The following is a 24,815-nucleotide window of genomic DNA, read 5'->3' as shown; positions in this document are numbered from 1 at the left end:
CTTTGTTAATCCCTCAACTACTAGCAAAACAATCACAACCCTTTCAACTCTGTTCATATATCGGCCCATCCCGATCTACTAAAACCATCCTTCGAGTAATTCTTCAAACTCGATGACGAATGGCTCCTCGATCTCTCAAGTAAAACCAATCGTACTTTCCCTAAAATCCGAACCCTAAGGTCTCAGTGACCAGGCTCCCTGTCAGACCCCTCATACTGAACTGTCACCCAGTACGCTGCTACCGAAAAAGGGAAACAAGTCACTGTCCATAAACGAATACAAAACACTTAAACCTGACAGAAGGCTCAGATAATCCTTTAAGTAGAAGATTCACCCCTACAATGGTTAGACTCAGACGAGAGTTGCGCAACAGGGTCAAATCAATTACTATGAGATTATTTAATCCCACTACGAGTGAATTATCACTTTCCAATCAATAAGTTACTCGTCTGTTCTTGTAAACCTAAAACACTAACACTGCCTGAAACATCGAAGTTGCCCCAAAACACTGAATTGCCTGAAACACTGGACTTCCTGAAATAGCTTGTTGCCTCCTAGCTGCTTTCCCAATTCCACTAAGACTTCCCTGGTCTCAATTCGTTTTCCATATATCTAGAATACCGGGTTCTGGCCCAATTGTGGAGCCAGAAGACTCCCACGCAGTTGCCCTATACGGCTTCTGAACGAAATCCTTGTCTGTCAATAGTTGTTGCTAGTTATCTTGCCACCGTGGCTCTAACGACCTTTTATTCTAACTGATTGAGCCCATATGTCAAGTCCTAACGTCACCAAATCGAAGGCTAAAAGTGAAGGCAACATGACTAAAGATAACATTATATCACAAACGATCTTATGCGGTCCACCGCTTCCTTGATCCCATGACTGACGTGGTGTTCCCATGGTCTTATCACTCGCTCAACTACATCTAACCCATTTGGGTAATTCCGTAACCCAATCCGTGGATTTCCATGCCCTCACTTCTGCACCCAAACTGATGGGTACTACTATTTCTTCTGTGATCTAACAATACTCCCATGCTATCTACCACCCTAGTGAATGCTACGACTACACCTGCAGCCTTACAACACTCTAGCACTATCTGCTAACCTTGTGAATGCTACGACTACACCCGCAAACTTACAACACTCTAGCACTATCTGCCAACATGGTGAATGCTACGGCTACACCCGCAGACTTGCAATACTCTAGCATTATTTGCCAACCTGGTGAATGCTATGGCTACACCTGCAGACTTACAACACGCTAGGACTATCTGCCAACCTGGTAAATGCTACGGCTACACCCGCAGACTTACAACACTCTAGCACTATCTCCCAACCTCATGAATGTTACGGCTACACCCACAGACTTACAACACTTTAGAACTATCTGCCAACCTAGTGAATGTTACGGATACACCCGTAGACTTACAACACTCTAGCATTATCTGCCAACCTTGGTCTTATCACCAATCCATCTATACCCATCATAAGTCAAACACACACTCAATCTAATTATCCATTGAACTTGAGTCCTAACTGGACCCCTAACCTGTTTCCCGAGGCTTGCCATCCGATGCTAAGGGAGAGCGTGAACCAAATGTTGGAACGTTTTCCGAACTCTCAACTCACACAATCCTCAACCTAGACGGTCACTCGGCCGCATTCCTCCGTGATAGGGATGCGAAACTCATCCTAGTTTCACACCTATTACTTCTCCTGAATACCCGGTCGATTGTCCCCTACTTAGATTTGACTAAGTCTTCACGGCACATGAGAATTGGAGGATTCCCAATCCTTCTTTCTTTGTAAGAATCCACTATTGACAACCTGTGCTTGCTAATGCTAGCGATCAATTACCAGTCAAACCCTAAGATCGTCCATCCTCTGAAATCTTGAAGAGTACTCTTGAATTATGGTCTAGTCCGATACCTTAATCCACATCTCATGCTACTATACCAACTCCTTAATTTCCCATGTTGGCGACGAGAAACCTTAACCTTTACTCTGACTAACAAATCCTCGCAGAACCACTGAACTCTAATCAAACACGACCCATGCGAAAAACACGGTTTCCTTGGAACATCCAATGGTCAAACAACCCATGAGACTACACACGTATCTTTCTGTTACCACTCCTCTCCTAGCAACGGTAGTGCTAGAACCCAGAAGTTCTCCCACAAGCCTCCGCCGCTCATACCAGAACAGATGATGAAACCACTATATCCCATCGATACAGGTGGACCAGCTTGATGAAGCTGACTAAAAACCTTCCACATGATACCCCTAACCAATTCTACTATGAACTACTTAGTAATTCATGGTATGCAATTAGCATATGAAATTTCTTGAAAATATGATCCAAACACAAGCAGGATACACTTACTCAAATCCGATGCAAGGAAACAACCACAAAATACAGATAGAACTGATAAGAGCAGCAGGTACATACCTACAACATCGCCTTCTGTATTCCTGATTTCTCCTGTATGTCACTGTAAAGTATGACTCTTCTCTGGTGGGGCTCCTGATCTTCCTTCTCGTCCTTCAGTGATCCTCAAAGTGTCTGGGGCAGGCACACTCACTGATCCTCCCCTCGTCGTCAGACAGTTAGCCTTCTTGTGACCCACCCAATTGCAGTGAAAACATAACAGACTTACCCCATGAGAACAATCTCTGCTGACATGACCAACCCCGCGACACTTGTAGTAGCATAAACCCCAGGAACGACACATCCCCTTGTACACTTTCCCGTACGTGTTGCACTGACATTGACCTTGATCACCTTTCACCCAATGATCTGAAGTCCTCGGTCTCTTCCCAGGACCCTCTACTATACGCACCTGGTACGACCCTCTCTTCCTAATGTGCTCCAAATCGATCTCATATCCTCGGACTCTGGAAATCGTATCCTTCAGGGCCTGACACCGTATCATGCTTACTAAATCACTTGCCAACGGCTGAACTGCAACAGCTGGAACATTCCCTGCCCCCAAACTGGGTCACACACTCCTCCCAAGACATAGTCTCCAATTCAGAAAGCGTAACAGGCCGCACAATCAATTCCCAGCAGCTCCTTGCCACTTGATACAAGACATCCAAGGCGAACTACACCTTGGCTCATATGTAGTAGGGACTAGTGCGGAAAACACCTTCAATCTCCTCAATCTAATGCAAACTCAGAATCTTGGCAGTCCTTCCCTCGACTGGCTCACTGCCTGAGCCGAGACCTAATCCTGAACCAGAACCGCCTCCCTGAGTGCTCATCTCCAAACTGGAAAACAACACCAAAACTACTGGTCAAAACATACTCAAGGATTCTCCTCCCTGAAGTTTCTCAGAATCTCCAAGACTCTCACTGATTCGAGTATGGATCTTGTGCTTTCAGCAGTATGAGCCCAATACTACCTTCCACACCTATCCATACTTTCCTCAGCGATCCTCCCGAATCCTCCAAGACACTTCCTCAAGTGATGCATCCAAATCTCACTAAAACTCACTACTAGCCCGCTGAAGCATATCCTAGGCTTTCCTAGGTTCCCAAACCCACCCAGTCCTTAGCTGCTAAAGGATTCATAGTAATGTCAACTGGCTACCTCATGAATATAGTCATATGCAACAAAGATCAAATAATCTTTCAAGTAAAAGACTTATCCCTAGAATGGTTGGACTCAGACAAGAGCTGCGGAATAGGGTTAAGTCCATTACTCTGAGATTATCCGGCATGTGTCCCATGTGACTTAGCATATTCACTTAGTAGCTAACTCACATCACTAAGAGTCCCATAAAGCACAAAGCAAACATCATTAATACAATGGAAATCTACCAACATACTCCAATCAAACCATTCTATTCAACTATCTAAACCATACCAACAGACAATTCCAAAAGCTCAAACAATCAGGCATAACCTAAACAAACTATCCTACCACTGGCTGACCAGTTCTAGCATGCAAATCTACAAGCTCATACAAGCATACAAAGGCATATCTCCTAGATCCTTATCTCTAATCTAGCATACGAATCATATCATATAATCATAACAAACATTTGTGGTATCTTGGGAAAACTTACTTGATCTCGACCGATTGCACGCATCACACTTCTTGTTCTTTCTCAAAACCCCTAATTTTGATTTTAGAAAAATTATTTTCATTGTAAAAATTTCTCAAACCCTCGATTTGAGTCCAGACACCCCTGAAGGTGTGTCCGAATCCCTCAAACCAAGGCTCTGATACCAACTTGTAACTGATGGGTTTTGGTCATAAGACATCCTATGTGCTCATACAAACCCTAATGCTTGGATTTAGGTTTCTCTATTGTACATGCTTTGAATCCAAGACTATAAACCCTAATTCTAGCATACAAGTAATCATATTAATATGTAATTAGGTTTAAGAACATACCTTGATTGTTATGTAGCAATAACAATTCCAATTCCTCCTTGAATTGGCTTTGGAAGGCTTAGAGTCACAAGTGTCACTCCTCTAATGGCTTACAAACACCATAAGCAAGTGGAGAAGGTATAAAGAGAGAGGTGAGAGGTTAGAATTCGTATCTAGGACCTCTTGGGAAGGGATACACGAATTCATGACCCTAGGGGTGTTTATATAGGTGTAGAGATAGGGTTTCAGTCATTATCCTTATCTAGTCGATTATCCATTAAGCAACCAATAAGATAATCCTTGAATCCTTATCATACTCGAATTCTAAGGCTTTCCAACCTTAAATTCGTCCACCATATAAATAAGATAATCCTTACCTTATTTTGTAACTATCACATAATTACAAATCAGCCCCTCTAGTTTAATTAATTACATTTGATCACAAAACTAATTCTTAATTAATTATTGACCAATATTAATTAAACAAATATGATTTCTCCTTTAATATATTATTCTTATAACATACTAATAAATCATATTATCCTTCCTCTCTTTATTCATTTCTCCAATCAAGTTGCTTTGGTGAAGGCAACCCAAAAGGACCATGCACCATCGGGTCAAGTACATACCAAAATAGTTATGGACTTAGACACTAATCCAACAGTAACATCCCAAAATTCATGGCCAAAAGTTTCATTTTTAATTAAGTAAGTATAAAACAAATAGTCTGAGAAATCCATAGTGTTAACTCATTTCATAATAAAAAACCAGTACTTCAAATAACTAAAGCATGTCATAGAAAAGTATTATCAGAGTACAACTCCCAAAGATCTCATAAGGCGGAAATCATAGTGTGATGTGTTGCGATCATGATGACTTTTTTCCTTTTGAAAAAGAAGTACCTGAAACCAAAACTGAAAACCGTAAGCATGAAGCTTAGTGAGTTCCTCCATCATACCACATAATCATATACTATCAGGCATATATGGGTACCCGACCTACCCTATCAAGCATATATAGGTGCTCGACCTACCCTGCCAAGCATATCTGGGTGCCCGACCTACCCTATCAAGCATATCTGGGTGCTTGACCTGCCCTTTCAAGCATATATGGGTGCTTGACCTACCCTATCAGGCATGTTTATTTCAACCGGTTACGGGGACTAGTTCACCCCTACCACTCTAACATACCATAATCCTACTGTCAGGCATATCTGGGTGTCCAACCTACCTTGTCAAGCATATATGGGTGCTCGACCTACCACCTGGTTTATTTCAACCGGTTACGGGGACTATTTCACCCCTACTGCTACCACATAATAACATATCATAACATACTGTCAGGCATATCTGGGGGCCCGACCTACCCTGCCGGTTATAATGACTCATATAGAGATCCATTCCTATTAAGACATTACGAAAAATTAAAAACTCGTAAGTCATAATGATACAAAACATTTCTACGGTTATAATTCAGTGTCGTTTCTCCTAAAAATAATTCTTCTATTTCTTCCACTTTAAATTGTGCTGCTACACTTTTGAAGCTTTGCGCTGAATGGGATTGGTTTATTAACCTCTCTGCTGCTGATTACTCAATTGTTACTCAACATGGTAATCTTCATTTTTGAGTAATTCAACAATTAATCTGTTTCTAGCCCCTTCTCCATACTCTTAACTGCTTAATTTCATGGTTCTAGGGTTTATATGTTCCATTTATGACGTTTATCCATGTTGAAATTTGAATCAACACAGACGTAATATGAATCTGTTCTAGGGATGGAAAGAAACCCCTCACTGAATTGAGTTACAAAACATTTCTACGGTGCAAGGATCGTGACATTTTTATAAATCAGAAAATATCAGATTTTCTGGGGAAATACTATTATTCAATTACCACTTACTTACATCAGAAAGAATACAAAGAAATTTAAACTGCATTCCTATATGTTACTACTATGAAATTTTAATTTAATAGAATGAAAAATATAATAAAATGGGAAAATAAAAAATTGTAAAATTGTAAAAAATGAGTGCAAATGAAAAAGAAAAGGATGTATAAAAAAAATAGATTTTGATTTATGAGGATTTAAAAATTAAAAAAAAAAAATCCGGGAGGATTTAGAAAAGCAACTCTAAACACTCTCTTAAAAGTTCTCACTTATCAGTATATTCCTTCGCAACAGCCGTTCCTCCGACCTCCATAACCACCAGTTCAACTTTTCAAGAAATTAAAGATTCAATCTTCCCCTGTTCAACCACCATCCCTCCACCGCCCAATACAATAACCACGATTTCGTCTTCCTCAACAACAACAAAGCCACCACCAATCTCCCCGACTCATCCACCATCGTCTAGTTCATATCCGGATCCTTCAACTATTCGGCTCGGGTCATCAGACTACTGTTGTCTATCTACCATCCAAGAAACCCATATTTTCTTCATCTAGACTGTTCTGCCCCTTCAAAAAAACGTGACTTTTTAGCCCTATCCGTTAGTCAATTCAGTGTCGTTTCTCCTAAAAATAATTCTTCTATTTCTTCCACTTTAAATTGTGCTGCTACACTTTTGAAGCTTTGCGCTGAATGGGATTGGTTTATTAACCTCTCTGCTGCTGATTACTCAATTGTTACTCAACATGGTAATCTTCATTTTTGAGTAATTCAACAATTAATCTGTTTCTAGCCCCTTCTCCATACTCTTAACTGCTTAATTTCATGGTTCTAGGGTTTATATGTTCCATTTATGACGTTTATCCATGTTGAAATTTGAATCAACACAGACGTAATATGAATCTGTTCTAGGGATGGAAAGAAACCCCTCACTGAATTGAGTTAACAAACTTATAAATTCCGAGGTGTAGGTGAAGTTTCTACAATGGCGAAACAAGCTCAAACATTCTTTCTTGAAGAATGGCTTAAAGCCAACAGTGGCACTATCAGCAATACCAACTCTACAAATTCTACACCCCAATCAGCTCGAGCCATCATCCAAGCATGGGCTGATCTTAGGGAATCCCTCCAACAAAAATCATTCACTCAGCAACACTACCAATCGTTACACACTCTCTTAAATTCCGGAATTGCCCTTTATGTCGCAGATCCACAAGTTAAGCTTATACTCGCTATTCTATCATCACCAGACCTATCTCTACCTTCTGAATCATACCCTCTCTTTCTCAGGCTTTTATACATATGGGTTAGAAAATCGTCTAAACCCTCTCCTTTGTTTATTAATTCTTCCATCAATGTCCTCTTTCAACTATTTTCATCTCAATCTGTGACCAATAAAAGCTCTTTATTCTTCACTGAATTCCTTCTTCTTCTTGGTGCTTTTTCTTTCATCCCCTCAATACCCGAAAACAAAAGAACACAGTGCCTTGATTTCTTCTGTAAAATCATGGAGGAAGAATACAAGTTGGTTTCTTTATTTGATGATCTTGTTCCAAGTGTACTTTCTGGAATAGGGTATGCTCTATCTTCTTCAGGGAGTATTCACTTTATTCGAATTCTTGATACCTTATTTGGAATTTGGAATAAAGAAGGAGGCCCTTCAAGTAGTGTACAACATGGTCTAATGATCTTACATCTTGTTGAATGGGTTCTCTACAATTGTATCCAATCACACGAGAAAATCATCATCTTTTCAAGAGAGATTCTAGAATCCCACAAATCACAATATGCTTCATTTTCTATTGTCATGGGGGCAGCAGGAGCATTAAGAGCTTCCAATAGGTCAATATCTTCAGGTCTCATGGAATTAAGAAGCTCTGCTGAAAAACGACTTGAAATCATTGCAACTGAATACGTTTCCATAAATGGAAACGATAGTGTTCTTTTACAATGCATATCATTAGCTTTAGCTAGAAGTGGTGATGTTTTCTCTAGAGAGAAACATTCTCTTCTTTTATGTCTCACCTCAGCAATATTGACTGAAATCCTTCCTCTAAAACGGTTTTACACACACATTTACATGAATTCTGGTAACAAAGGAAATCATGAAGTTAAAGAACACCTACAAAGTGTCATTTTCAAAGAGGCAGGAGTGATAACCAGTGTTTTTTGCAAACAATATGCTCAAGCTAATGAACTCAGTAAGAATAAAGTTGAGAATCTTATATGGGACTTCTGTCAAGATGTTTACATGTCACATCGCCAGGTGGCGTTATTTCTCAAGGGAAAAGATGAAGAGTTACTCCAAGATTTGGAGAAGATAACCGAGTCAGCTTTTCTTATGGTGGTGTTCTTCTCTTTAGCTGTTACTAAACAGAAATTAGTCCCGAATATTCCTAAAGAAATTCAACTTGATATATCAGTAAAAATATTAATTTCATTTTCTTGTTTGGAGTATTTTCGGAGAATGCGTTTGTCTGAATACATGGATACAATTAGAGGTGTTGCTGGAAGTGTTCAAGAAAATGAAGCTGCTTGTGTTTCATTTGTTGAGTCCATTCCTTCATATGGTGACTTGACAAAAGTTCATGGTAGTTTATAACTTTATATTTACATTTCTTTACCCATAATAACAACATATTTACATTTTTCCCCTTATTTTATATTTATTTGGGTTGCAGTTTCTTCCAACAAAATGGAGTTTACTTGGTGTAAAGATGAAATGCAAACTTCTAGAATCTTATTCTATTTGCGTGTGATTCCGACTTGTGCTGAATACATTCCATCTTCAGTTTTCAGAAAAACTGTTGCTCCCATTCTATTTTTGTATCCTGGATATTTAAATTATTATTATTATTATATATAAATAAAAAGAAAACTTGGGTAGGATTAGTATAGTTTTAGGTTTTAGACTTTGGTCACGAAACTTTCTTATGTGGGTAGATTTGGTCCCTGGACTTTCGCATCTTGGCATTTTTTGCCCTTACTTTGTAGAATGGCACTTTCTGCCCTTCTACTTTGTAAAATATCACTTTCACTCACTCAAATTTGAATTTCGTATGTTGGCAGGTTTAGTCTCTGTGTAGAAAATAAATTACAAAAGATGTCCCTGTAATTTACTATTAAGGTCCCTGTGCAGTATTTTTTACACAAATGGTCGATGTGTTTAAATAGTATACGCTTTGGGTTTGACATTTTTGCCACAATATTTTCATATGTTGGCAGGTTTGGTCCCTTTATAGAAAATAAATTACAAAACTGCCCCTATAATTTACAGAAAAGGTCCCTGTGCTGAATTTTTTTAACAGCAAATGGTCCATTTGTTAAAAAAAATGCTCCTTGCCTGATATAAAATTTACAGATTATGCCCTATGAAGAATTTAGTGATACTTTTAGATACGATTTACTTAACTTTTAAAAAAAAAAAAAATAGATACATGGGACATCCAAATGGAAAAGTGACTCGAGCCTCACATTCAACATTTGTAGCTTTCATTTCTTCTGGGAAAGATTATGATGATGAACGTGTTTCGTTGAAGGAACAACTTGTTTACTATTACATGCAGAGATCTTTAGAGGTATCCAAATCCAACTTTTTAAAGTTCTAAACTCACTGATTCTTGATTCTTTATTTAATTTGATTAATATTTAGGGGTATCCTGGTGTAACACCATTTGAAGGAATGGCATCTGGAGTTGCAGCATTGGTTAGGTATCTTCCTGCTGGAAGTCCTTGTATATTTTACTCTGTTCATTGTCTAGTGGAAAAAGCAAGTAGTCTTTGTAGTGAATTCCCAAAAGAGCCAAATTCATGGAATGATTTACACGATGAGTTAGAGCCATGTAAGAAGCTTCTAGATTTACTTCTCAGACTTCTCTCACTGGTTGATATACAGGTATTAATTTGATTATCTTTTGGGTTAATCTCATAAAAGACCTTCTATTTTGAGTTTTTTACAAATTAAACCTCATCCTTATTTTTTTCCTGAAAAAAAGCTTGTACTTTATCATTTTTCCGAAAAGACCCTCAACTTTGTGTTTTTTTCCGAAAAAACCCTCAACTCTCTAACTGTTTCTGAAAAACCCTCAATTCTTTTTAGTTTTTTTAAAAAAAACCCTCACATTTACAAGTTTTTTTTTGGAAAAAAAAGGGTTAATCTCAAAAAAGACCTTATATTTTGTCTTTTTTCCGAATTAAACCTCAACTTTATTTTTTTCGTGAAAAAGAACTTACATTTTTTCATTTTTTTTCGATCTATTTTAGTCATTTTTTCGGATAAATCTTGTAAAATGTGAGGGTTTTTACGTCCGAAACTAATAAAGTTGAGGGTTTTTTCTGAGACAGTTTGAAAGTTGAGGGTTTTTTGCCGGAAAAAAAAAAAAGCAAACTTGAGGGTTTTTTTCGGAAAAACTGAAAAAAAATACGAGGTTTCTTTCACGAAAAAAATAAAGTTGAGGTTTAGTCTCGAAAAAACATAAAATATAATGTCTTTATGAGATTAACCTGGAAAAAAATGACTAAAAGGGCCAGATTGAAAAAAATGAAAAAATGTAAGGTCTTTTCAAGGAAAATAATAAAGTTGAGGTTTAATCCGAAAAAAAACACAAAATATAAGGCCTTTTGATGAGATTAACCCTTATCTTTTTAACCAAAACTTATAAAATTCAAGGGTTTAATGGCATCTGTTATTGTTATGTTGTTCAGGTGTTGCCAAGTTTGATGAAGCTTTTAGCACAACTGGTTGTGGAGCTTCCTGAAGATGGACAAAATATGGTGCTGAATGACTTATTTGCTCAAGTTGCTGATTCAGACGATGTGACACGGAAACCAACACTTGTTTCTTGGGTGCAGTCTTTATCTTATCTCTCTTCTCAAGCTACAATCAAAGGAGGAGGACAAAGGAAGCATGAAAAATCTAGTGCTATCATTTGGAATAAGGGCAGATTGTTTGGGTTAAATAGGATCTTTGCACGAATGTAAACCTGATTGTTATGTTGTTGTGACATATGAATTAGTTTATTAGTTTAGATTTACACCTTTAGTTTCCTTCCTCTTCATAACTCTTAATCACACACTACCTTTAGGGTTGGGTTTGGGTAATAATATGATTATACTAAATAATGTTCAAAGTTAAATATGCTTTACTAAATTTATATAGTTAATTAGATTAAAGATATGTCAGATTAAACATTTGTATATATACATATGTATGGATGATAATTGATAAGGACGATTTTGTATTTTTGTTGTTTACAGCTTTAACACCTGTCATCCATCTTTCATTTAATTTCAAAAATGTAACGGTCAACCACAACCGTTAATGGATTTAATTTAACATGGACAAAAGAACACGTTTGACCAAGTCGTATCTATTGTAATTTGTAAACCACTTATTTTGATCAAGAGAAAAAGAAACTTAGCTCTGGACAAAAGAGCAAGTTTGACTTTGTAGTTGTAGATACAAATTGTCCATTCGTACACAAGTCTTCCAAGTCATTAATGACAAGAATTAAGTAGCTCTTCATTTCTGCTTTATAACCAGCTACTACCAGTCTTTCCACTTCAATTTCTTTCTCTGAATCAAACCGAGTTTCAGTTGACAATGGGGAATTGGAGATGTTTGGGGCTTTCTCTCATTTTTGTAACTATTTTTTTGGTTGCAAATGCATATACATGTTTAGGTGTTGGAAACATCAGTGTCGTTTGCTTTGAGCAAGAGCGACTTGCTCTTCTCAAGTTCAAAGAGAGCGTTGGAGATGAGTCTAAAATGTTGTCATCATGGGTTGGCAATGACTGTTGCTTGTGGGAAAGAATTCATTGTAATGGTGTCACTGGACATGTTGAAAGGCTGCATCTCAGAGGAGACATTGCAATTGTATCTTTTGAGAAATATGAGTCTGGTTCATCCTACTCCTTTGATTCTGATGGCAACTACTTGGTTGGATATGAGGTAAATTCTTCTCTTGTAGAATTAAGGCATCTAAGACACCTAGACTTGAGTGGGAATTATTTTATTGGAAGCCAGATTCCCGAGTTCATTGGATCTTTAAACCAACTGACTTACCTTAATCTCTCTAATACATTTATTCAAGGTATTGTTCCTCATCACATTGGAAACCTTTCTAATTTAAAGATTCTTGATCTCAGTTCAAACGAAGAGTTGATGGCAAGTGATATGGCATGGACTTTTGGCCTTTTGTCCCTCGAGCTTCTTGATTTGAATTCATTAAATCTTAGTGGAGCTCATAACTGGGACATGATGCTTTACATGATTCCTTCGTTAAAAGAGTTAAGTTTGTCGAATTGTGGACTTTTTGGTTCTTTTCTTAATTCGAGTAGAATAGTGTCCAACATCAAACACCTGGATCTTGGCTTCAATTCTCTCAAAGGTCCAATCCTCAAATCTCTAGCAAGATTAAGAACTTTAGAAGTATTAGATCTATCTCATAACCATTTGACGGGTCCTATTCCAACATTCTTTGGGAATCTTACGAAACTTGACCTTTCTTTTAATCAATTAAGTGGTTCAATTCCGGAATCCTTTGGAAAATTAGCAGCTTTGACCAAACTTTATCTAGAATCCAATTCGTTAATGGGTCACATACCAACAAATATAGGAAGACTTGTTTCATTACAAGCAATTTCTGTGCATTCAAACTTGCTAAATGGGACTATTCCAGTTTCCTTTAGGAAACTTGACAAACTCCAGTATCTAGATATCTCAAACAATTCCTTGGAAGGAGTAATTTTTGAAGCCTATTTTGCTAACCTTTCGATGTTGAAGCACTTGGATACTTCTTCTAATACGAAGTTGACCTTTAATATTTCACATGAGTGGATACCTCCATTCCAATTGGTAACTCTTCGACTCAATTCTTGCAATATCGGAAATGAATTTCCACAATGGCTTCATAATCAAAGGAAACTTGAGGAGTTAGTGTTGTCTAATACTTCAATTTCGGGACCTCTGCCGACATGGTTGCGGAAGATGCCCATCATTCCTTTCTTAGACCTCTCTCACAACAAACTCACTGGACCTTTGACAAACCTTCCCAATGGGGTAAATGTTGATGTGTTTGACTATGGACTTAACAATGCATTATTTCTGGGAAATAACCTATTCAATGAGTCGATTCCAAGGTCATTGTGCAGAAGGACAGATTTGAGATATCTTGATATATCCAGAAATAGGTTAACTGGGAAAATTCCAAAGTGTCTCGAGAATCTACAACGGTTGCTTACCATGATATTTAGCTCAAATCGGTTGTCTGGCGTCATCCCAAACTCTATAACTCTTAATTCTTCATTAGTTTGGTTACAACTGAATGACAATAACCTTATTGGTGAACTTCCTTGGGAATCGGGGAATTTAGGAGCTTTAAGAGTTTTAGATGTGGGAGATAACGAATTGTCTGGAATTATACCTGCATCGATAGGAGAAAAACTTGGATCTTTGGTAGTTTTTAGGTTACACAAGAATAACTTCACCGGAAGTATACCTCGATCCTTGTGCAAAATTTCATCTCTTCAAATTTTAGATGTTGCATACAATTTCCTAACGGGAAGCATACCTCATTGTCTAGGAGAGTTGAAGGCCATGGTTGAGAGTAGCCCAGTTAATTTGGGTAATGCCACCCTCAGTTCAGATAAGAATGTGATTCAGGTCCTGAAAGGTGTTGATCTTGAATATACAAAAACTTGGGATATAGTTTTCAACATGGACCTTTCGAGCAATAAACTTGTAGGAGAAATTCCAGTCAAGCTCACAGCACTTTCTATGCTAATTGGTCTGAATTTGTCAAATAATCATCTCAGTGGGATGATTCCAGAAAACATTGGGAACATGACGAGGTTAGAATCTCTCGATTTATCTGGAAACAAGTTGACCGGGATGATCCCTCCAAGCATGGCAGCTTTGACTTTTTTGAGTCATTTGAATTTGTCACACAACAACTTGATAGGACGAATTCCAACAGGTCGTCAGTTGCAGACCCTTACTGATCCATCAATATACAATGGGAACAAAGATCTTTGTGGAGCTCCATTGCTGAAGAATTGCTCAAATCACAAAGACCCATCATCAACAAGAAGCAAGAAGAAATATGAAGCAGCTAATGAGCCGATGAAGATATGGTTTTATGTGGACATAATGAGTGGGTTTGCAACAGGGTTTTGGTGTGTTATTGGAGTTTTGTTGTTCAAGAAGCACTGGAGACACAAGCTTTTCATGTTTGCTGATGAAACTGTGGACAAAATATATGTTGCAGTTGTGGTAAGATTTACCAAGCAGAAGAGAGGAAGAGAAACCACATAGATACTCTTGAATGCAAATAATTCTTGAATATATATCATCAAAGATATTTTGCTTTTTAGTACTGATATTGTACTTATGCTTAATACTATATAGATTTTATATTTGTATGAAATTTGTAATATAAGTGTTGTTTAAATTTTGAATTTTTTGGATTCGGTGTTTGTGTAAGATGAAGTTGTTAGATTAGGGAATTGCATCTGTTTGGAATTCGCAAAATCCATGAGCAGTAGGATTTCAACCGGAAATATCCTGCTCTCTCTTTCTGGATCTCTTGCTGCCACTGCTTAATTGGTCCCTTTTCATTTATATCACACCAAGTAAGAATTGTTAAAGTTATAAGCTAGACTAGAATATTATAAGTGATAGTTAACTAGTTATAGGTTAGTTATTTAACTGTTATGTTGGTTAATATAGGATATAACTGTCATGTATGAACTGTTGTGATGGTTTCACAGATATAAATGTCTGTCTATCAACTGTAAATGCTGTTGGTGTGATTAATAAAGAATTTCACGCTTTTGAACATAGAATTATCTCTCCATCTTGTCATTTCTTCATGGTTATCTCCAACAAGAATCGGGTATATGACTAGCTATTTATTTATTCATTTCTACATTTATTTGTTTCTGGTTTTGCTTCAAACACTTCTAATTAGGGTGTCACTGTGTTAATCTGTATGTATCTCATCTGCTCTTTTTGATCGGAATGTGGCAAAACAAGGTGGGGTATCATTGTTTTCAATCATCATAACAAAATTATCAAATGCAAAATTAAGACCATGGAGACAATGAAGAACAAGATCTGATTCCGATACTAGATCACCTACTGATTTGAATTGCTCATGAAGAATCTTTATTTTATCACAATATGAGCTGATAGAAAGTTTCACCTTGAGATATACTCTGTAACTCACTTCTCAATTGAGATTTCTTTGCAAAAGCCTACTGTAAATATGAAGTTTCAAGTAATTTCCAAATTTCTGCTGCGGTTTTGATTCCAATCGCCATGGGAGCAACAGAGACATGAAGAATGGCGTTAAATACATGCTTGAACATATCCATCCATCTTTTTCCATGTGATGAAATTTAGTGAAGTAGATGCAGGTGGAGAAATATCCGAATCAATGTATGTCTCCAGATCCATGGTTTGAAGTATAGTTTTGAATTGATGTCGCCACACTAGATAATTCTCTCCATCCAATTGAGTAGAAACAAAATTCGTGATGTTTGAAACATGAAATTGTGTGATATTTGTCGCTATTTCAAAAGAAAAAATCACAATATTCAAAGCTAGAAACTGGGGATTTTGTTTGACCTAACTAAAGAAAGAAATTGATTGTGTTTTCAATCAATTTAGGGAAGAAATAAAGGAGAAACAGAGATTGAGAAAGTAAAAGAGAGAGAAATGTCAAGTGTGTTCTCATTATTATGAACTAATGGTTACAGACCCTGATCAATATATACACATAGAAAGAGAGTCAACAATAAAGTCAACGGATTAACTCTCTAATAGAATCTGTAACAAACACACACTTAACTAACATCTTGACATTCTTCATGGAATGCATCGGAAAAAGCAAAAAACCCTCCTTCCTCTGATTTCTCTCTTAATTTCTCTTTTTCGATTGCTTGTTGTTTCTCCTCTTTTTTTCTCCGATGGTTTGAGAAGAAGCAGGCCTTGTTATGAGCTTAGTTGCCCCAAACACGAAAGACAGAAAAAAAGCCCAAATTTTGCTAGCTGTGTGCAAATTATGTATATTGTGAATAGGTTTTACAGGTTAAAATTACCAACTTGCCCATGGATCTAATTTGTTTCAAATACAAAACCTTAATTATTTGCTTCTGATCTTCAATCGATGGAGACCGAGCTTGAGTCTAGATTGAAAAATACAGAACAAACAATGTCTATGTGTGTTGTGCCAGAGAAATGAAATCGTCTAGGGTTATTGGTATGTTTGAGGAAAGTGTATGAGGATATTGGATACTATAACATGCGTATGTATATATATTTCACTTTATATTAAAATTAATTTAAATTTTAAAAAACCATTATATATATTATTTCCTAACAATGTTATTAGTAGATTTAACTTAATTTTACTTATCATTATACATATGAAATATTTTAATGTTTTTTTCTAAATAACATCCTAAATAAATATTAAATATTAATTAGACTCATATGTTATAAAATTACGTTTTTAAATTAAAGATAAATTATATAAATGTGTAAATTATTAATTTTTCCAAAGTAACTAATTATTTTACATTAAATTAAAGACAAAACATTTTTTAATAATTAAGTTATAATTTAATTGAACTTATTCTTAAATTTCTCACCCGTAGTATCTACGGTTATAACCTAGTTATATATATTGTGAATAAGTTTTACAAGTTAAAATTACCAACTTGCCCATGGATCTCCAACAGAAAGAATTTGATATGAATATTTATGAAATTTTATATTCTTTATGATATTTGGGAAATGAGGCCCCCTTTTAAAATTCGAAGGTTTCATTGTTATTTTTTAATTTTGAAAAAAAAAATATAATAATAAAAAATGCTAGGAGTGTTATCACTCCCTATCATATGTTAAAAATTAGGTGCTAAGATAAAAAAAAAAATAAGGTGTCATTCAAAAATACGATGTAGCAAGATACTATGAGTGTTATCAATCCCTCTAGCCTAGACGTTATAGGATCCTGCACTTTACATCAACATTTTCTTTTTTTATCTATTATTAATTAATTTTTATATAATGTTTATAATTTTATAATTTTAGTTTGTAATCACTATTTTATATATTTTTTATTTATATTATAATATCCAAATTATATTTTTTTATAATTAAGTTAAAAAATATAATGGCTATAAATTATCATAATTGTTGTTTTTTATTTTTTGATTAGTTTCGTATGAATATATATATATATATATATATATATATATATATATATATATATATATATATATATATATATATATATATATATATATTAGAAAAGTTTGAGGCTCATGCTAAACACAATCAACGAAAAGTAATGCAGGTATTTTTATGATCATCTAAAATATAATGTGCTAACAACCAAAAGGTAAAGATTTTCCTCTTTATATACATGAATTATCAATATAAAAGAATAAATAAGAAAAAGACAATAGAAGATATTCTTATAATCAACAATTAAATGAAAGTTAAATTTCATATTTTTTGCAATATTGGGTTATAACCCATCAAATTTATACATTCAAGAGATGGTTGGTCATCATTTTGCAGTTTTGGTTCTTCATTATTTATACATGCGTGTACAACTTCAATGTGATCTTGTCTAAAAAATAAAATAAAAACGTACTTTTTACATGCATCTACAGCTTCAATCACGTGTGCTTTTGTATGTATCCTTGTCGTAATTTGTGTAGAGGGTAATTTGGGAAGAAAATAAAAGTATAATTCTATTACGGGTAAGAAATGAAATTACATCGATATTAATAACACATAGGTTGAAGGTGCAACGTTGTAACATATATAATTAGATGTATGATGATATTGCAAACAAATAAGGAAATTGTGATGTTAGTTCTTGGATTTAGTTGTGTATTTTTCTAATGTTGTATCAAGTCTTGTGTTTTTTTTTGGTAGATACAATCGTAATCGTAGAGAAAATATAAAATATATTCTATCAACAACATAAATTAATGAAGGTTTTTTTTAACTAAAATAAAAAAATCCTATCTAGATAAGTAAATTGTCACGATCCAAATTATCCGACTTGAAGAACCCAAAGATCACAAATGTCATTTACAAATTTGCAATATTATTTCAAAAATAAATTTTTTAACACCAATTATTAAAGATTATTCAAAGTCTCACAAACTCAAAGGTCAAAATGGTAAATTTACCTCTTTAGTGTTGACCTTGATGACGTGAGGCATGAAGTTAACCAAACATATTTCACCATGGCAAAAAAAAAAAAAAGAACAATATAACGAAACTGAAAATCTTAATCCATGTACACATTATTACATTAAGAAAAAAAATCTTCCACCACACCACCACCACAAGAAAAAAACATTAAAAAAACACATTATAAATCTGCACTTCACAATTATTAAACTTCACAAAATATAAAAAAATTATTTATCTATTTTCTAATGACATGAGAAAAGGCAATTGAGAAAGTAGGTAACCATTATACATACCGAGAATTGAAAGTCAAAAAGTTGATAAACTATGTACACCTCTATAGAAGATCCAGGAAGATCAATGTAACGACTCAAATTTCAAGGCAAAAAATTTCGTTTTTTAATTAACGCGTTTAACAAACATTTTTACCAAGACATTGTCAATGAATATTCATTACAAAATCATAATGTTGTATTTCAAACCATAACATCAAAAGTATAGAAAATCATAGTACATTCCCAAAAACTTCTTGCGGAAACATGTGCGTGTGTGTGATGCGCTGCTATGCCGCCGACACTTTCCCCTTTGACGAAGAGGTACCTGAAACCAAAACCAAAATCAAAACTGTAACCACAAAGCTTAGTGAGTTCCCCCATCATACCACATACCATACAATATCATCGGTATCTTTCAACCGGTAACCTTCATCGGTATCTTTCAACCGGTAGCCTTCATCGGTATCTTTCAACTGGTAAACAACATCGGTATCTTTCAACCGATAACCATCATCGGTATTTTTCAACCGGTAACTGGGGACTATTTCACCCCCTGCTACTAACATACAATCAACAGATATAAGCATACATTAAGGCATATTCGGGTACTGACCTACCCTTGGGTCCTATGGACCACTGTCAGGGAAACTAATCCCTACCATACACATAGCATACTACCAACACATAACCAGACCAAGATAATTACCACAAAGACCATTATCTTCTAAATACCCCTTTTTGGTGGGTCGGCATTATGGCCTTAGACCCACCCCTACTGGAAGGTAACTCACCTCAATGCCGTGCAACGTCTGAACTATCCTCGGTGCACAATTCGACTCCCTATGACTCCTCGATCCCTACACGACAACCTTCAAGTAAACACACATCACATACAACCCTAAACAGGGGCAGTCCAAGTTCAGTCAAAGGCAACATTGGTCAAAGTCTGTTGGGTTTTGAGCAATCTAACACTTCCTAAGTGTGCATGCAACCCTAATAAACCTTGGATCTATGTTTGTCTAGATACATGGAAAATAATAATTTTTCCAAGGTTCATAACCTATCTAACATGGCATGGGGTACTTTTAAACATAAAAGAATTAGATGAGATTACATACCTTTTGATGATGAGTTTGATTCCTAAGGAGTTTGAGGGTCAAGCACCAATAGTGTGAATGCCTCAAATGGAATCACAAATCACCACAAACTCTTGGAAAACTTTGAGAGAGTGTATACACACTTATAAAATCGGCCACACACAAACACACATACCCTAGTAACACTAGTGGCTATTTCATGCAACATAAGCATGCTTATATAGTGTACATGATTAGGGTGAAACCCTAATAACCCATGACCTTTCCTTTCCCATGGATCCATGGGTTAAAAGCTCCATGGATCATCCATGGACTTCCATACAAGCCTAGCCCATTAACAAATGAGTGTTAGCCCACACCATATAAAACAAATAGCCCACAATCTAATTAGTCTTCCTTTTAATCTCAAAATTAATTCATAATTAATTTAAGACTAAGACTAATTAAATAACATGACTTCATATTAATATATTATAACTTATAATATATTAATAATCATATGTGTATAACTCTCATAAAATAATCCATAAATAGTTTGGATGAAATGCAACCCAAATGGACCATGCCGGGTCGGGTCAAGTATGTACCAAATAAGTTATGGACTTAGACACCTTATCCAACAGACTCCCACTTGGATAAGTCTAATAACTATATTTGCGTATGTTACTTCAGGAACCAACCAGCAATCGTAGCTCTCGAAAACTCTGTTGAACTATGAAGCGCCATTTTAGATAAGTGATCATATAATCCTCTGTTCTCATGATATCAACCGGACAAATACATGGAACAACGTCGTACTTATTGTCCAGCAGTTTGTTTCCCGATTTTCGATTTGTTTGACAAAGAACTTAATCGAACACATCCATTTAGTTCTGACCGGCCGGTACATAGGTCACAACAAAATCATCGAGGGGCCCAAATATCGCTTCTATTTCTAGAAGGAACAGATAAACTTCGACTCATATACTTGTTCTACTACTTGTTGAATTGTACACAAAGGCACGTTTTATAACATCAAGTTACTGATGCGTTTACGTGCAATCAATGCACAACCAACTCATAGGTAACAACTCATATCTCTAGGTTTGAAGATTTATATGATATTAGCGTCTCACAATCACTCGAGATAAATTCCATGAAGTGATACAAGTGAGCGTGGGTTTATTCTAATACTCATAACTTATGAGCACTCATGAATGTTGTAGCAACCATTGCTATGACTAAACTCATTTAGCCATCTACAAACTCGATTCATGACAGTCTTGATTCATACCTACTTCCAACATATGAACGACTGTGGAGTGTTTAAATAACTTAGTCATTCGGAAAGAATAACCTAACTATTTTGGAAGTCAAAACATGCAAAGTGAAACACAATAATAATCGAATCCAATATGGTCTCAGAACCCTTTTGAATATAAATAGAACCACCTTTTATTTATCACCATATTGATTACACATTATTCATTGTATAATGTTTCAAACAATCAACTTAAGACTTGAATAAAAACAACAGTCGTCCCATGCTCCTAGCATGTACACTTTGTTTTTCTAAACAATAGTTATGCCATACTCCAAGTATGCATACTATGTTTGTCTATGATCTTTACTTTGTGAAATAGATCAATTGAACATGATTCCAATGATGCTCATTTCACAATCCCAAATCCTTATTGTAAATGTAAGAATTTCTAATTCCTACCATTTACCAAAAAAAAAACTATTAGATTTTAAACTTTTATGCAATGTTCCTCTTGTAATGATTATACACAAATTCACAAAACTTGTCACCAGTCATTACAAAGTATTCCAGAGAAGGTCAACTTCTATGGAATGTAAGTCTCATATTCAAAGTACATTGCTTTGAACATCCTTCTTGCATTAAGGTTTTCTAATCTTACATAGATTGAATAACTTCCACCTATGGAGACATTTCCATAGTCCCATTTTGACTATCACTTCTGAACAAGAGTTACCTCTTTTCAGAAAATGTCAATATGGTCCTGCCAAAATTAACACTATACTTCCAAATGTCCCTGAGCAACCAATCTTTGGCAAACCTCAGATTGTCCTCGACAATTGCTTAATCACTTTAGTCATATCCAGTTCTAGATTTTTTCCTTCTAAATGCCCTGAGCATTTGAAAATTTAGAAAGGATGAATATTATAGCACATGAAATCGATCCTATATCCGAAGCATATGGGAACCGATTCATGATGTCTCACATAAAGACATAATACTAGACCAGTCTTTTGCTACAATATTTTTTATTTGCCATGTTTTCAAAATTTAACTATGAAGAGGGATGTCGTAGTCATAATTGAATTTTGAGAACGCAATATATATAGAATTTCCTTAAGTCGAACCATTCAGACATAAAATTCATATATATGTCCTTGACTAAAGATGATTAAAATCTCAATCTAAGCTTTAGAATTGAAATGAAGTATAATTTCCTCTCCCTTAATTATAGCAAAACAACTTTTCTACCCCTGCAACTTCACGAATTGAAACTTTGTTTTCTATAATTAACATTGCTAGCTTGCAATACTAATCATAATTATCATGCTCCCACTAACATGATGATTATTAGCATAACATTTATGCTCCCACTAGCTCTGACATATTTCCAGAAATCTGCTGGACTTCTGAAATTTAGATTCATACACCCTTTCTTAGATAGCTCACATGTGTGTCTACACAATTTTCAGAACTATGAAAAGGGATACCGTAATCATAGTCATAATTGTTTAGACCGTTGCCATTTCTCACAAGTCCATGTTAGCATGACGGTGAACCACACGCATTCCACTAACGACTTTTGAAAATGCAAATAACACAATTGATATCTATGTAAAATCTACTTAGTGAAAGCGTTTTCTCACCATCATTTTCATGAATCGGAGAGAAACCTTATGACACTTAGATTTTATAGTTTATGAGTTCCTATCCATGTGAATTTGTCAAAAACATAATCACAAGATAAGGTTAGTGACAAATTCAGCCTTACATGGATTAAACTTGTTCAATCTTAGTTTCTTGTCACCTTGGTAGCACAAGGCCCACCAATGCTTCCAAGTTGAACTCTGATAACTCACATGCAAATTCAACTTATTTGAAGTAGGTACAGAAATAAGAATTATGTCAACACGATAGGTTGCAAACCTTAAGTCGTGTGCTAGTGATAAATTACAGGTTTTACTCTTGATTAAATCTTGAAACTCTTTCAGGATCTTTAAGACTCCCACTGTCCCCTTGACATATAAGTTTTCCCAGTCAAGAACCATTCCTTGACAAAACAAATATTCAAGGGATAGTGCGGATTCTTATCAAGACTAACACTTCACACAATTGGTCTTAGTTGGTCTTTGTCTCATCCAAGACATCACAACTTACCAATCTCAAATGTACAAGGGTAGAAAACATTTTACACTACATTTGATAAGTGTTAATAAATCTTCATTTATGTCACTCAAGGTTATATTATTGGAGTATGACTCTAAGAATTGTTTTGGAACGAAGTATGACTCATCTTCTTGATTTTAACCAATCCAACAATTCATGACCTCTCTTCTTAGACATAACAATGCACTAAGACGTCCTTAGAGTATGAATTTGTGATATGGTTTCATAATCATTAAGATGATCATGAAATATGATACTAAAGTGCTCTCCCATCCTTTCAGATTTGAGAAACTTTTATCTTTCTGCCTAATTTGATTCTTCTCATTTGTTTTGTCATACATTGTAACCTTTCCAATGTTACAGAATTATACTTAACCTTATAAGTATAATCATATTTACTAATCTTTAGTAAATCATGACAAATCAATCTTTGTGGTGGACCTTGACCAGCGCACACCCAGTGTACCTAATTCCTTAGTCCTTCAATTGACTCACATATACATGTGATCAAAGAATTAGTCTTAATTTTCAAAGATGAAAATTCTCATTCATCATACAATACAACTTGTATGATTCCAAGTTTCTGTCTAATTGAAACTTGGGTGATGAAAAAACTTTCTTCATTTGGTAAATTCAGACACTACCACAAATGAAAGAATCAAATCCACTTTCCAATATCGCTATTACTGGAATCATATAAGCAACAATTTTCCACAGATGCCATTGTAAGGATATTTTTAAAATAAATAAAATTAAAACACTTTTTCTTTTATTTTAAAACTTTGCGGAAAAACTTATCCTTACAATCCACACAAAAACCTTGTTGTTATCTATTCCTAAGCAATATATTATAACTCTTAAGCAACAACTCAAAATTCTGATTACCAAACCATGCGATCGAAACCCACCTTCGCAATCATAATCAACATATACTTACTTTAAGCTTCATATCTTTTCTTTGATTCTTAAAAACATCAACATGTGACCCATTCACATTATGTAATAAGAATCTCCAAATAGGAACTTAATAGAGTTAGTCAGTCGACTTTAACTAAAGTAGAGTCAAACTTTTGACTTGATCAATCTTATGATCTTTCAGGTAACTATGGCAGCTTTGCAACCAATGCCCCTTCCTTTGGTAACAAAACACATGGACCCTTTGGTAATGGAACATGAGACTATCTCAGACTTAGCCTTTCTCTTTACCATTTGGTCAACCGAGTTGACTATAGCCGATCCCTTTCCATTGGGAAGAGAAATGCTTTTCTAGATATCCAATGCTACCATTGCCAATGTCCATTTAAGGTTTGCGAAGTTGATCTTCTAATAAAATTTGCTTTACTAGTGTTCCGAATCATTGCTGAATCTGTAGCACTGAGCAAATAGATAAGATCATTAAGGCTCATGTCATAGTCTGTCTCGTAGTAGTCCCAAAGAGACTCACTATGTTACTAAGAAAGTGATTGAACATCCAACTTTCATGAGACTTTGACACCCAACTCTCCCGGCTTGTCAATATGTGACTTTATCTCCAAGATGTGAGCACACATA

The 24,815-nt window shown here is 35.4% G+C and overlaps 2 protein-coding genes across 3 annotated transcripts; both read left to right on the top strand.

Annotated features, from left to right (window-relative positions):
- Positions 1-6,525: 6,525 nt before the first annotated feature.
- Positions 6,526-11,409, top strand: LOC145011104 (obscurin-like protein). Of its 2 annotated transcripts, XM_078969737.1 has the most exons (6): positions 6,526-7,021; positions 7,108-8,863; positions 8,954-9,098; positions 9,706-9,850; positions 9,925-10,167; positions 10,977-11,409. In XM_078969737.1, the coding sequence occupies exons 2-6, from the start codon at positions 7,258-7,260 to the stop codon at positions 11,250-11,252; spliced, it is 2,415 nt and encodes an 804-aa protein (XP_078825863.1). In that variant the 5' UTR covers positions 6,526-7,021; positions 7,108-7,257; the 3' UTR covers positions 11,253-11,409. The 2 variants fall into 2 exon arrangements, with proteins under 2 accessions (XP_078825863.1, XP_078825862.1); XM_078969736.1 differs by having other exon boundaries at positions 6,526-8,863.
- Positions 11,410-11,738: 329 nt separating this feature from the next.
- Positions 11,739-14,740, top strand: LOC145011103 (uncharacterized). Its single transcript, XM_078969735.1, has one exon. The coding sequence runs from the start codon at positions 11,875-11,877 to the stop codon at positions 14,584-14,586; it is 2,712 nt and encodes a 903-aa protein (XP_078825861.1). The 5' UTR covers positions 11,739-11,874; the 3' UTR covers positions 14,587-14,740.
- Positions 14,741-24,815: the final 10,075 nt, after the last annotated feature.

The sequence above is a fragment of the Lactuca saligna genome, chromosome 8 (assembly GCF_052625555.1).
Source record: "Lactuca saligna cultivar CGN05327 chromosome 8, ASM5262555v1, whole genome shotgun sequence".
NCBI classification, from domain to species: Eukaryota; Viridiplantae; Streptophyta; class Magnoliopsida; order Asterales; family Asteraceae; genus Lactuca; species Lactuca saligna.
The sequence above is the reverse complement of the archived record's forward strand: the minus strand, read 5'-3'. Positions and strand labels throughout refer to the sequence as shown.